This window comes from Triturus cristatus, chromosome 5_2, assembly GCF_964204655.1.
Source record: "Triturus cristatus chromosome 5_2, aTriCri1.1, whole genome shotgun sequence".
Taxonomy (NCBI): Eukaryota; Metazoa; Chordata; class Amphibia; order Caudata; family Salamandridae; genus Triturus; species Triturus cristatus.
In genome coordinates, this window is record NC_140588.1 from 337,462,309 (window position 1) to 337,477,831 (window position 15,523).

At 43.6% G+C, this 15,523-nt stretch overlaps 1 protein-coding gene across 1 annotated transcript in view; it reads right to left on the minus strand.

Moving 5' to 3' along the window:
- The window catches only part of NOL7 (nucleolar protein 7), a 158,266-nt gene that overhangs the window by 133,958 nt on the left and 8,785 nt on the right, over positions 1-15,523 (minus strand). The window contains exon 2 of the mRNA XM_085607105.1: positions 2,613-2,673. Coding sequence (XP_085463231.1) covers positions 2,613-2,673 — 61 coding nt within the window. The remainder of the gene's footprint in view (positions 1-2,612; positions 2,674-15,523) is intronic.

A 15,523-nucleotide genomic window follows, 5' to 3' on the forward strand; every position in this document is an offset into this window, starting at 1 on the left:
ATAAGAAAGAGAATAAGAAAGAGAATAAGAAAGAGAATAAGAAAGAGAATAAGAAAGAGAATAAGAAAGAGAATAAGAAAGAGAATAAGAAAGAGAATAAGAAAGAGAATAAGAAAGAGAGAGAGAGAGAGAGAGAGAGAATAAGAGAGAGAGAGAGAATAAGAGAGAGAATAAGAGAGAGAATAAGAGAGAGAGAATAAGAGAGAGAGAATAAGAGAGAGAGAGAGAGAGAGAGAGAGAGAGAGAGAATGAGAGAGAGAATGAGAGAGAGAGAGAATGAGAGAGAGAGAGAGAGAGAGAGAGAGAGAGAGAGAGAGAGAGAGAGAGAGAGAGAGAGAGAGAGAGAGAGAGAGAGAGAGAGAGAGAGAGAGAGAGAGACAGAGACAGAGACAGAGACAGAGACAGAGACAGAGACAGAGACAGAGACAGAGACAGAGACAGAGACAGAGACAGAGACAGAGACAGAGACAGAGACAGAGACAGAGACAGAGATTGTGGAGAGCATATTATGGTACAGACTGCTAATCTTCAACAGACTGGAGAAAAAGATAGGAAGGATGGCCTTGTTTTGGGTAGATGCAGGTAGATCTGCAATAAGTCAATGTATTTTCTTTGGTGATTGGGTTTCACAGTGTAAGTTCAGAGTCAAATGTCATGATGCTCCTTATCAGTTTGATTTTGCCTATTGAAAGACAAAATATTTTAGATTTTATTTTTTATTTTTAAACAGTGGGCATTCTAAGGTTGCTCTGGTATTTACAAACATTAGGACCTCATACCAGCATCACAGAAACCTGTAAAGGAAAACAAGACATGAAAAAAGTAAAAGGTTACAGTTTAGATCCAAAATATCATGTCGCTGTTTTGGGAATAATCTTCCTTCATTAAGTTATTCTTCCTTATCTTACAGGACTGTTTTTGCTATGCATTCCACAGTAATTTGTTTTTATACCATAATGTTTTTACTTTGTACCAGGAGAAGTCAGCTAATTCAAAATTACAGACCAGTAAGGCATTATAGGGCTGATTTAGAGTTTGGGGGAGAAGGTACTCCGTTGCATTGGTGACTGAGTATTGTCCCTGCCAAAATGAAGATCGCCCTCCTGATTTACAGATGAGCAGACCTTAGATAAGTCAGCGATGGAGACTACTCCATCTCCATCAGTGGCATACTCCTTGGATCGGAGGTTAGGCAATTCAACCACCTGCCTGATTTAGAGTGGGCGGTTGAACGGACAATTTTAACTGTCCCTTATCGCCATGAAAAACATGGTGGTAAGGAACAGTAAAAGCGCTTAAACCATCACCAGACCATGGGAGATAATTCCCGCTTTGGGATTTTGTTTTTGAAAAAACAAAAACATGCTAAAAGGTTTGAAGGGTGGTAGTACATTGTCAAGGACTGCTATGATAGTGGTTCCAGACAAAGTTTAAAGTTGCCTGCAGGGCTAGAGGCCAACTCTAAATCTGACAGACAGAGGACCCTCCTTGTGGTGGGTGTTAACTACAATGCCTTAAAAATGGACTTGCCGCAGCCCTACTACTACTATAAGTCAGTAGCTATGTGTGTTTAATAAACGAAGCAGACACAAATTTGCTAATTAAAAGCCTCAAAATCAAAAAGGACTCCCATAAAAAAAAAAGTGAACCCTGGAAAGCAAGAGAAAAAAAAAAAAAAAAAAAAATCGGATTCTTCTGGTATTTCTCCAAATTTCCAGACCTCTCCACTTCACAAGAAAATCACACAAATGTGGCTATGGGGTGTTTCCAGTTCAAGATTCCCCCCTGCTCAATACCTCCATCCGCACCAGGCGCTGGCAAAACCATGAAAAATACAATGATGGCTGCAAGTATTTTTGCTTTTTGTTCGTGTCACGGTAGACATAAAATGTTTGTGGGTATTTTACCTCTTCTCACATGAAAATCTATACTTTTGATCATTCTCTTCCTATTACACTGAGAAAAGATAAATATGAATTCTTTATGATGGCCAGGACAGGTGAAGAGAGAGAGAAAGAGAAAGAGAAAAAGAAAGAAAGAGAAAGAGAGAGAAAGAAAGCGAAAGAGAGAGCTCTTCTAAATTATTGATCTTAAAAGAAAGAAACTCAAAGTTTCACACCAGTCAATACAGGAAGCAGATCAACTCTATTTTTAGCAGCATTTTAAGTATACTGCACAGTCATAATGTGTGCATACATGCAAACTCCCGTTGTAAAGGTGCCTGTCAGTTGTCAGGTCAAAAGGCTAGAGGGTGATGAGGGGTTTGGGTTGTGCGAGAGGGATTTAAGAACCTAGGAGTGGACAGGTCTAGACATCACTCTTATTCCTCTGGTGGTTCCACCAATGTGCGCAGAAGAACTGTTTGAATAGAAATAATGTGCTGATACTACTTACATTTCTGGGCAGCACCCTGTTCCTCACAAATGTTCACATTTCACATATTTAGCTGAGCTTAGGGAATTTTTAAGGAAATTCTCATGTGAGAATTACATTTTGTAATGCATGGTTTCCTACACAGATTTAATGACGAATAATTTTAGTAAGTACCACCAGTCCAGAAAAGGGTGCTACACAGAGAGCACAATGCACGTAGTTTGTTTGCCAGCCAATACCTTTTGTTCTCTAAATAGCTCTTCTCTCCGTCTTCTTTTTTCCTTCAACAGTGCCTTCTCCCTGTAAAAAAACAAAATACAATTGATTAATCTAAAAAAGCATCGATTGCAATATACAAGTAAAATAGGACCACCTCATTTTCAAAACGGTCACAATAAATGTGCCATCCATTTACCATAGATTTTATTTGGTCCTAGGGTGTGCATGGTGGGCCCGTGGAGAAATATACCAAAGTAAGAAGAGACTATACTGTGATTTTAAAAAAACTGTAGATCGCTGAATTCCTGTATTTCTTCTAGTCTCATCCACCCGGCGAGGTCGGTGCAGGGCACAGGATCCCATATAAATTAACAAAGTACTCGAGCAGCAGCGGAAGTAAGGCCTGCACTCCAGAGAGGTGTTATAAGCGACATTATTGCGGCTAACACACTTCGCCCGAACCGGTCTTTCTCAAAGCCAACAATAACAGTGCCCTATTTCCAGTAAAAACAAACCAACAACGTCAGGGAGATCAAATAAAAATGATAAAAAGACGGATGGGACTGGTCATATTGTGAGGAAGCCCCCACTGGGAAAAAAAGACTCATTAAGTCAATTAATTTCAATAGATGATGATAAGATACAATGCTGATAGTTATGCAAATGTATATTCCCAATGTCATGCTGGCTTACATTGCAATTAATACAAAAATAAAATAAAGATAAAAATAAAATGTTAATTTGGACTCTATTAAAGCCCAGTGACTGTTTTTCCATCTGGCATTCAGAGCATGTGCAGCAGTCTAGTGACCAACATAAATGGAAGCATCATATATATATTCAAACCTCAGGGAGGTAATTTCCTACAGAAAGTCTCCTATTTTTCATGCTGATTAAATAGATTAAACATACTTCAAAAGATGTGAAAGTGAGATATGGTGTGTGAAAAATAAAAAATAAAAATAGTGAATACTGAATTTCCAAATATTCTAGGTGAAGAGACAGCTTGTCTAAATAATTGCATAACTACGCAAGCGCTAGGCAAAAAGGGCATTTTGCTTATCTTTATATATGAAACTGGAGGGCATTATTAGCAGAAAGATTAAATCAAACCAAAGATGTGGATCTAGCCCGAATGGGCTAGAAGTCCTTCTTCTTGGTTGAGGCCACAGATAGGGAAATTTGCTGTGGACGCGAACTCTGTACTCCGACTCCAACTTTCTTAGAGCACGTTCTCGGTCACCTCCTCTGGGATTCGCTGGGATACTTTCAACACCAAACAAGCATGGGCATAGCCAATAGGTCTCGCCTTTGGGACCTTATAAGTGTTTAGCCATGCAACAGTTGCATAACTAAATACTTAAAAGGTCCCAAAAGCGAGACCTATTGGCTATGCAAAGCGGCCGCGATCACGATTAAAAATCAAAGCGGCCGCGAAAGTGAAAGTAATCGCGGTAAAGCGCGGCGCGCGCGCCCATGTACTGTAGCTCTAGGCTGGCTGGTAGCACTTTTTGGAACCCTCTCAATAAGTCTTGCCAGACCAGCGCATGCGCTGGGTCAGGCGAGACCTAAAAATGAGATGTCATTACAATTAGGTCCATGTACCTGCTTACAATGTCTTGCCACTGGGTAAGTGGTGTCATGGTTTTTGATAGCACGTAGGTGCTCCAAGATCCATTTTTTGACTGGGAATATTGTAGGCCACATATGCATACCAGAACATACACAACAGTCACTGTTACAATTTAGAAAGGTTTTAATCTTAACCTTCCTCCCTGTGGATAAGAGAAGTCTTCACATTGGGACTATGGGCACAGCCTTTGCATCTCCCACATCTGTAGAGCTCTGGTAGTTCTTTAAGTCAGGACCCTGCCTGGTTACCTTGTTGTTTTGGATAACTATGCACCACCATTTCTCTGAGGGAGTCACTTTTAGGATAGGTAATATGTGGACGGGGCTCACTAGTTTACCTATAACTAGGTCGATTTAACCAGGTGCAAGAGTTTACTTACAATCAGGTTAACAGCAGTGGAATCATGGTTGAATGTGGTAATAAGTCTGAACTCCTTGCTATTACTCTACTTTCCTTTGGGTCTGATAAGTCTATCCCGGTTGGCATTAGCAACTTTTTCTCTTGCTGCCCTGATCACTCTCTCGGGGTACCATCTTTGACAGAATCTCCACTGCTAATTACCCGCAGGGTTATCCAGGTGCTGAAAGCCAAGCTGCTTCGGTGTAATCAGTTGAACAACCAGGTCTTGAGTCTCCCTCGGAATTACTGAAGAGAAGATATGGTCCGGAGGTGGAGCGAGGCTGTTCCAGGATTTCGTTGCAAGGTTGGAGAAGTAGCATCCTCCACTGTTGTTTCGGCGGGGGTGTGAGCAAGGAAGAGGAAGGGGGGAGTGCAGGTGTCTAGAGGGTTGGTGGAAGCTCAGACAGTGGTTGTGCAGGGCTTCGTAGGTGTAAGTTAGCATCTTGAATTGACATCTCTTGTGGCTGGGGAGCCATGGAGTTACTTTAGGAGAGGGGTGATGTGGGTCCGTTTGGGGAGGTCAAAGATGAGTCTGGCCACGGAGTTCTGTATGGTCTGCGTCTCTTCAGAGTGTGTGTGTGGCGATTCTTACGTAGAGTGCGCTACCGTAGTCCAAGCGGCCGGTGACGAGGGCTTCTGGTGGTGACTGGGAGCCATCTGAAGGTCTTTTGGAGCATGCAAAGAGTGAGGAGGCAGGCAGAGGAGACTGTGTTGATCTAGTTTTTCATGCAGAGTCTGTTGTTAAGGATGATGCAGAGGGTCCGGTCATGGTCTGTGGGAGTGGGTGAGGGTCCCAATTCCGTGGGCTACCTGGAGCCCTTTCACGGGGAGGAGTTGTTCAATCTGTTAGTAGTATGAAGAGCACGAAGATAAATTATAGGGTAGAAAGAATGTATTTCAATTCTGTAGAAATGTGTTAGCAGTGATATAGCAATGTATAAACTGTGTGAAGCTATTTTTAAAGAACGGAAAAAGATCACATTGACAAAACCGTAGAGAGAGTTTGGCCAAACGTCTCCCTAGCTGGCAGGCCATGTCTTTTTAAGGTAGTACAAGGTACCAGTAGGCATCTGAGGATGCTTTGCAGTGGAAGTAAGGTTGCTTTAAGGTGATGCAGAGGCACAGTTGAATACATCTTATGATGAATGTCAGAAATGAGATTTTTGGTCGGCTAGGGCATGTGCCAAAGTCGGGCAGAAACCACCACTCTAGTCAGCATAAGGGAGTTACACTTCTAAAATAACCCCTGCTCACCCCCTTGGTAGCTTGTCACGAGCAGTCAGGCTTATCTTAGAGGCAGTGTGTAAAGCATGTGCACCTAACCAACAGTAATACAGTGTAAGCACTACAAAAGGACACCACACCAGTTTAGAAAAATATCCAATATTTTGAAGACAAGACCAAAAACGAGAAAAATCCACAATACAGTACTTAAAAATCTTCAGTTATCAAAATATGCTTGAAAAACAGTTCCTTGATGTCGATAGCTCCGTCCGGGGCTATTGCGGCCTCGTGAACAAACATATCCAAACAGTTCTGGCTGACCGCAGCCTTGCGGGCCAGCTGTGGTGTCGGGAAGACCCGCAAACAGTACCTTTTAGAAATGCAGGGTGCCGGCGACCTCTCGTGGAGCTTCCAAAAACATGGTGCCCGCAGGCGTTGGTTCCGGAGGTCGGTGCAGGAGTTGTCGGGACCCTTGAAGTCACATGCGTTGCAGATCGAACTCCTCTCTGATGAAGTCAGGAGCGCAGGCATCGGCAGGCGTCGAGTGCTGCGGTGCGAAGTGCAGCGGTGTGGTGTGCGGTGCCCTCAGGTCGTGGTGCGAGCAGCGGCTCGGTGTCAGCGTCCGATGGCGTCGTCACTGAGACCAGGATCGCGGTGTGAAGTGAATGCGGTGCTCGTAGTGGTGCTGGCAAGGTCACGGTGCAAGCAGCGGCATCGTCGTTGCTGAAGCGCTGTTGTAAAAAAATTAAAGAAACAGGGGTAACCCTATAACCCAAGGAACCTGGGCCTTATCAACAAAATGTAAACAATGGTTCCGTAGGGAAGCAATTACTTTGATATTGATTATTCAATTGATTTATATATGCTGTGGTCCTTGATTTGGTACGATTCAAACAGAATTATATACTTCTAAGTATAGCAATTTATTTCTTTGTATTTTGATTTGAAAATAAACAAAATCCGAAAATTGAAAAAGATAAAGCTAAGGCTGTATATACACAATATTTTTAGAAAACGACGCAGTGAAAAGGTGAATAAAGTGACTCAGTGCAAGTGACAGTGCAAATAATTACAGTATATGTACGTATTTACAAGATATAACAAAAAATATGTACAAAATTCCTAATTTTTGACAAAGTCCTTAGTTTCCTCATGGGTATGTGATAAACCTTGTAAGGCACATATCCTATCTTTTAATTGTCAACAAGGAAATCAAGTTAATAAGGGACTGGGGAACCGTCAACGTTTCGACCCTGCATCAACCGCTAATTGTAAGTCGTCGTAACGGGTCTTCTTCAGGACACGGGAATTGTATACCAGCCTAAAAAAATATAATAAATTGGTATCAATGCTGTGATACAAAATTTCTTTAAAAACCAACAAACGGGAAGTCATCCCAAAAGAACTCACCTAGGATATAGGTGATTGAACAGATGTGACCAATAGTGTCGATGTTGCCAACTCTTCTACTTATCCAAAGGTGGAACTGTCAGATGACACATATACACAATAATGAGAGTATATCAGAAAAATCAAATTAATTAAGTCAATACGAAAAAATTATTTGTAGAAATTTAGATATACCAGGCTCGTAGCGGGTTTAGTCTGTACAGCGGGCCTCTTATTCTGCCAGATTGGCTTCTTCTAATTCCCTCTCTCCTTATTCTTGCTGCTTTCATTAACAAGAATTTCTCGTGTCATCTGACAGTTCCACCTTTGGATAAGTAGAAGAGTTGGCAACATCGACACTATTGGTCACATCTGTTCAATCACCTATATCCTAGGTGAGTTCTTTTGGGATGACTTCCCGTTTGTTGGTTTTTAAAGAAATTTTGTATCACAGCATTGATACCAATTTATTATATTTTTTTAGGCTGGTATACAATTCCCGTGTCCTGAAGAAGACCCGTTACGACTACTTACAATTAGCGGTTGATGCAGGGTCGAAACGTTGACTGTTCCCCAGTCCCTTATTAACTTGATTTCCTTGTTGACAATTAAAAGATAGGATATGTGCCTTACAAGGTTTATCACATACCCATGAGGAAACTAAGGACTTTGTAAAAAATTAGGAATTTTGTACATATTTTTTGTTATATCTTGTAAATACGTACATATACTGTAATTATTTGCACTGTCACTTGCACTGAGTCACTTTATTCACCTTTTCACTGCGTCGTTTTCTAAAAATATTGTATATACAGCCTTAGCTTTATCTTTTTCAATTTTCGGATTTTGTTTATTTTCAAATCAAAATACAAAGAAATAAATTGCTATACTTAGAAGTATATAATTCTGTTTGATATTGATTATTCAATTGATTTATATATGCTGTGGTCCTTGATTTGGTACGATTCAAAGTAATTGCTTCCCTACGGAACCATTGTTTACATTTTGTTGATGAAGCGCTGTTGTAGGCTGCCGAAATGGAGTCGATGGCACCGGCGTCGGTAGGCCAAGGCTGCGGTGCAGGATAAGGGCGGTGCGTCGTGAAAATTTATGAGCGGTGGCCTTGAACCACAGTGCAAGCAGCGACGTAGATTTTGGCGTGGAGCGTCGTCTTCACGGGATACCAAGGCATTGTGAAGCGAGGTGGTGCGGAGTGCGGTGCCCACAGGTCGCGGTGTGAGCAGCGACTCAGTGGCGGCATCAGCAGGCGTCGGTGAGACCAGGGTCACGGTGCGGTGTTGCGGCGGAGCCCTCAGGACACAGAGTCAACAGCGGCATCGTAGACGGTGTCTGGTTGCTTTTTCCTCTGTTGCAGCACAAGACACACAGTCCCAAGTGCTGAGGGCAGAAGAGCTTGAAGTCTTTGCTGTTCCTGAGACGTCTTGAACAGGGGGCAAGCTCTACCTCAAGCCCTTGGAGAAACTCCCAAAAGACTTCCCATTCTGTCCTATGGGGAACAGGTAGCCTTGCAATAGTGAAAAACGAAATTCGCAGTAATTCACTATCAGGACATGCCACACACACCAGGGCAAGTCCTACCTTTCACATACACTGCACCCTGCCCACAGGTTACCTTGGGCCTACCTTAGGGGTGGCTGACATGTAAGAAAAGGAAAAGTTAAGGCCTGGTAAGTGGGTACACTTGCCAAGTTGACGTGGCAGTGCCAGACTGCGCACAGTCTCTGCGATGGCGGGCCAGAGTCACATTTACATGCTGTTGGGTGGGTGGCACAATCCAGTGCTGCATCCCACCAACAGCATTTGATCTACAAGCCCTGGCACACGCAGTGCACTTTACTAGAGACTGACACTTAAATCAAATAGGCCAATCATGGAAACCCCAATCCATAACACATTGTACCACAGGAGCACTTGCACTTTACCACTGGTCAGCAGTGAGAAAAGTGCGCAGAAACACTAAGCCAGCACAAACAGAGTCAAAAGCGGGAGGTCAGAAAGTAAAAACTCAGGGGAAACATGCCAAAAGATGCCAAGTCTAACAATGAGGCAACAGTCAATTATGATCAGTCCAGAAAACAGCAACGAGCAAGAGGTACGGCACGCTGAACAGTAACATAAAGCTTGAATATACCCTTTACTAAATATTCTGAGATCATACCTTGACTACCTTTATGATGTTAATGCTTTGATAATATAAAACAAGTTAGACCATTCTGTATCAGCCAACAGGCTGCTGATCGACAAGGGCCTGTCTTTGGTATCTGATTGGCATGCATAACAGATTTCTTCTTTGGAATAAGTGTAGCACAACCAAGCATCAGGGCCAAGGCTGGAGCTCCACTCGCTGTGTACTACAACAGGGTGGAGACTTCCCTCAATGAACTGGACCACAAAGGTACACAAAAAAGAAATTTGGATTTCTGATAGAGCCCTGGTAGCTGAGCACCACAATTTGGATGCTGTTTGGCAGTTACTTATGTTAGATCAGTTCCCAAAAAATGTAGTATCTTTCCCAGCACTTTCTCAAGTCAGAAATAAAACAGCTGGAACACCCAGCCACTTGCATGCGTGAGCTACAAGTCAGAGATTAATATTGTTTGGCCTCACAATATATCTTCTCCTCAGAATTACTTCTATGTCTTGTGCTTTTTGTTGCGTTTCGAGACTAGACACCATAATTAAAGGATGGGTGTAGTGAAGGCATCCACAAAACTCCAGGAGGCGTTGGTGATATCCAAGCAAGCTTTATTGGTGAAATTACCAATAAGGAAAATGCACAAAGAAGAGTTCGCATAAAGAGCGACTGTAGAAGCTTGAGGCCAGCAGCAAACTGGCTCCAGCAGAACCAAACATACATGACATAACATCATTCTAACCTAGAATCATCACATTTAAAGGAACAGTAAAGAACAACAAGTAATGAAGAATACTACAATGGGCCAGGTTCTTTCTATGTCAGAATTGGCTGTTTCTGTGTCTTTTTGGTACGGTCTGTAGTTTTTATTTACAACACAGCTAAGGCACCAGATGAAGAGTGCAGTGTCATCAAACAACAGGGGGTTCCACTGGCTAATTATTAGAGAGGATAACACCAGGACTCTTATGAAAAAACACCAAGTACTCTCATGGGGGGTAGGAGGAGGACCAGGAAGGGGCAGGGGCAAGCTAATCAACAGGAAAGGGGTTGCAGTGGGAAAAATGTACAGGAAAAGGGGGGTGGAGGAGAGGGGCCAAGGCAGCAGTAGGGGTGAAGGACCGGTACAGGGGTGGGTGTGGAGAAATGCCAAAGTGGAGGTATTAGGGGAGAAGCGTCTAGAGAGGTTGGGAAGGAGAAGAACCAGGAAGTGGGGTGGCGGGTGGAGAAGAACAAGGAAGGACAGAGAAGTGACAGAGAAGGACGGGGGGAGAAATACCTTGAGGGGGTTGGAAAAACAGAAGGCCCAGGGGATTGTATAGGGACCATAAAGGGAGGTTAAGAACCGGGAAGAGGAGAAGGACCAACAAGCCTGGAGCGGGAACAGGAAGAACAGGGCCAGGAATACTAGAGGAGGGTGACCCGTAGAACCATAAGCACCATGACGAGCAAGACTGGAGAACAAGGATAAGCAGGAGAACAAAAAGGAACAGAATAAGTACAACTAGAAGGACGGACTAATGGAACATCAGGAAGACCAGGAAATGAAGGTTCAAGACCAGCAGAATCATGACCAGGAAGGCGAGTAGGAATACCAAGCTGAAGAATAGGAGAACTAGGAGGAGAGCCACAGGGAGACCTGGACCACTAGGAGAACCAGGACAAAGAGGATAAATAAAAGGACATGGATGAGGAAGACCAAGGAGGAGGAAGAATACCATGAGGAGCAGGCCACAAGGAGGAGGATCAGGACCAGCAGGAAAAAAAAAAAATCAGGAGGTCTAGGAATAGAAAGACCAGGAGAGGCTAGGTAGTGGAGACCATCAGAGGGTCGAGGACCACTAAAATGGCTAGGAACACAAGGAGGCCCTGGAGGAGAAAGAAGGCCCCCAGGAGGAATGACTGCACCAGGACCACTAAGACGAACAGGAGGCAAACCAAAGTGGTAGCATATTTTAGTTACCTATAGCTATAACTATGTAGTGTGGATACTGGATTTTTCTGACACATCAAAATCCTGCACCCATCTGAAATGCAGAATTTAGCAGCAGCGGTATTGTGATATAATGACTCTTGCCCGAGTTTCAGGAGCCCTATAAATAACACTGTAGGAAAATGATCATAGTTTAGACACGCAGATTCAAGAATATATGTCCATTCTTGGTATACTTGTCCACCAACAGTCAGTGAAAGCGTTAAACAGCTGCGCGTGGATTTAGAGCGTGCACCTATCAACAAGCCTAAACTAAAAAAGTCTGAATGGAGATGAGATTTGATCCACTAAGAATCAAGCCATAGCACTATCAATGTAGGTGACCCAATGTTTGGCATAGGTGCGTCTACAAGTCATTTAAGCTTCTCAAAGTAAGATCAATCTAGTGCTTTATGAATGTCTGCTCACTCAAATCTATCGAACACTATTTAATGCTTATGAAGTATTTTCCTTAGACAACTGTCTTTTTAAAGTCGCAATGATTTAATTCATTACAAACAACTTAAAATCTCGAAGGCCTGATACCTAACATTATATACAATGTTATCAACGTAAGTGGAGTGATAAGCTGAGTCAGCTTTGCCACAGTTTGAATCTTTAATGTACAGTTTGCACATAGCTATTTGTTAACAGCCTTATTAACCCACCTATCTTAACTTACATGCTTGTTTCATCAAAAACATAACTTAGTATAAACACCTGGAGAATGAGGGCCTCATTATGAGGGCGGTCGGACTTTCGTCCGACTTCCATCATATCAGGATTGGGACCGCCCGACTTGCTGTCGGCGGTCCCACCATGGGAATTACACTGCAAATGCCTTCAAGGCGGTCGCAAAGTGTATGTGCGGGCTGCAGCACATGCCTCAGTACAAAAAATACATATTTTGCACATCCCTGCACTATGTGGCAGGCACCAGGCGGTGCCTGCCACATGGTACAGGGATATGTAAGAAGGCACCACAGGTGCCCCCAGGGCCCATGTCTGAGGGCCAGGGGGGCCCACTATGGGCCCCCAATGTCCCTTTCTGCCTGCCTTTACATGGTGGGTAATCCGCCATGAAACGGCCGGCGGGAAGGGACATCGTAATCCCTATGGCGGTGCCTGGCAGGCACTGCCACCATTGCATGGATTGCGGTTCCCTCAAACGGTCCGACGTACTCTTTGAGCCCGTCGGATTCGCGGGGGTCGGTCTCTCCGACCAAGAAGCATCTGCCCACCATCATAATGTGGCAGGCGGTAATGAAGGCTCCAATGGCGATGGGACCGCCACCAACGGGCTGAAAGTGGTGGTCCCAACGCCATCGTAATGAGGCCCAGAGTTCAGAGGAAGCTGTTTTTGACTATGGATGCTCACTCAGTGACGAATAAAAGGCACACACCTTGTATAGTTCAATTTAGGAAAAACAATACGGATCACAGAGATTTGCATTAGGGGCCAACATTAACTTTATTGTTTGATCTTTTCAGTTGGTGCTGAAGCTTTCAACAACATGAGCAGACAAATCTTATAAAATAGCCTTAACTCTGCAAGCAGAGTATGGTTATAGCAAGCAGCAGTACCAAAGAATTACATTATCGGTGCACAGGAATCAAACTACCAGACCCAAATTATTACCCTCCACCCATACACGAATGGATAATAAATATGCATACACACCTCACATGTCTAGAACTCATAATAGGTAGATGTTCGCATTATTGGTTTGTGTCTCTTTCCCAATATGAAAGCGTTAATATGTAAGTAGGACCATTATATATGCCTGGGTGTGACTAGCCCTATAGACCACAAAAGGTTTACTTAACTGTTTCCGGGCACTGTAAAGTACCAACTAGCTCTGTGCTTAGCCTATATTGACTGAAAATAATAGCTCTCATTTGCTTTTGGAGGATGCTTTGTTTGCTCACTCCTCTCAGAGGCTATGAGCAGCTGTTAAACTTTGTTTCGAGTGGGCAGAGCAGACAATTGATAGACGGCTCTAACCATGGGGGTGAGGTTGTAGGACACTGGTGTCAAGAGGTCTGTGCAACAAGGGCTCAGCAAAAGGACATGTGCAACCCTTTCCATACTAGACTCCCAGGGTAGCAAGGGTGAGCAGTCAATTCTCAAGGAGGTAGCGCTTGGGTCAAGAATATCTTAGAACTCAACAGTCCTCTGGAGCTGCGGGCAGTGAGTGATGCTGCAATGTTGAAGTAAAAACGTAAAACCTGGATTTTTGTGCAGGCCTAATTCTCTGTTGTTCATTCTCCGATCTTTGCTGCCTTGCCGAGACACCCCTTAGATTAGCTGGGCACGCTATTAATTCCTATCATCATATTGGGTCACTGACACCATGCACCCCTAAACTGACCGTCCTCCATATCACCAGTAATCTCGATATGAATCGCCATAGATTGGTGCTGCTCTGAATGGGCCTGCCCCCACAGTGGCACAACGAGATATTGCACTACTGGGAGAAGGAGGCTCCATCTTTGCACACAGAATGGAAACAAGCATTGGCATAGCCAATATATCTCGCCTTTGGGACCTTACCTGTATTAAGTTATGCAGCACAATATCCTTACTGCAACAACATTAACTGTTGCATGGCTAAATACTTAAAAGGTCCCAAAGGCGAGACCTATTGGCTATGCCAATGCTTGTTTTTCCCTGTGCAGTGATTGTGGATGCCATTTTATAACAGGAGTAATCTTTTTTCACATAAACCTAAAATCGAGATATATTTCACATTGATTGAGTAAGTTGTTTAAAATAGCAACTCATTGTAATTTAAAGGCGTCCCGCACATTATTTAAACTTCACATTGAAGGCATTAACAATTGTTGTGCCTGTGATACTGTAATGTAATGTGTAATGTGCACTTATATAGCGCGACTGTCACCCCAAGGGTATCCTGGCGCTTAAATTACCAACCAGCGAAAACAGAACAAGATAAGCAAAGATCTAATTTCTAGGGAACAGTCTAGTTTTCAGTTCCTTCTTGAAACGTGACAAGGTGTTCAGTTGCCAGAGCACATGGGGTTGTGCATACCATAGTCTATCTGCCGTAAAGCTAAAGGATCTGCCACCCATTCGAACTTTTTTGACGTGGGAAACACACACCAGATTAGCAGAAGAGGAGCGCAGAGATCTAGCAGGGGAGTACCATACAAATTTCCTTTGTAGGATTTTAGGCCCAATTTTGTCTACTGCCCTGTAGACAACACAGAGTGCCTTAAAATTGACTCTTTGCACAACAGGCAGCCAATGGAGATCCTTTAAGGCCAAAGAGGCCGAGGCTCCACGTGGCTGAGTCACTGCCAATTTAGCCGCCGTAGTCTGTATTCTTTGCAGCTTCTTTAACAGAGAGACTGGAGCACCCAAAAGGAGTGCATTACAATAGTCTATTCTGCCCAGAACAATACTCCGTACCACTAGAGGTCTAACAGGAGTGGGTAAAAACAGGAGAATCTTCCGAAGAGCTCGAAGCAGAAATAGACAAGTGCTCACTGTTTTGTTCACCTGAGAGTCCAACTGTAAGTTGCTGTCCAACAGCACTCCCAAATTGCGTACTGTGTTAGCGGGCGCAGAAGAATTGTTGGCCAGATATCTGCTGGAAGGGGACACTGAATTTTACCTGACGTACAGCACAGAACTTCAGTTTTTTCCCCATAAAATTGTAGGGAATTCTCTTTCTGTTCCTGTTCTGTGCAGGCAGTTGTGGAATATTTCCAGAGAGACTGCATTATTGCCCTCAACCGTGAAGACAAGCGGAGTGTCATCTGCATAGTTAATGACATCAATGCCAAATGATTTTATTAAAACAATGAGCGGGCGGAGATAAAGGTTGAACTAAATTGGGCTGATGGCCGTGCCCTGAGGGACCCCCTGTTTAACCTCTCTGTACTGGGAGGTAAACGGCGATAGCATCACTGCCTGCTGTCTGTTGGAAAGATAGGAATGCAACCAGTCTCTTGCCCCACCAACAACACCCAATTTCTCCAACCTCTTAATCAGGATGTGATGATTAACCGTATCGAACGCGGCCGACATGTCAAGTAGCACCAAAAAGGCTGCTTGACCACTGTCAGCCCGCATTCTCGGGTCATCCAAGACTGCTACTAGGGCAGTCTCAGTCACGTGTGCAGGGCGAAACCC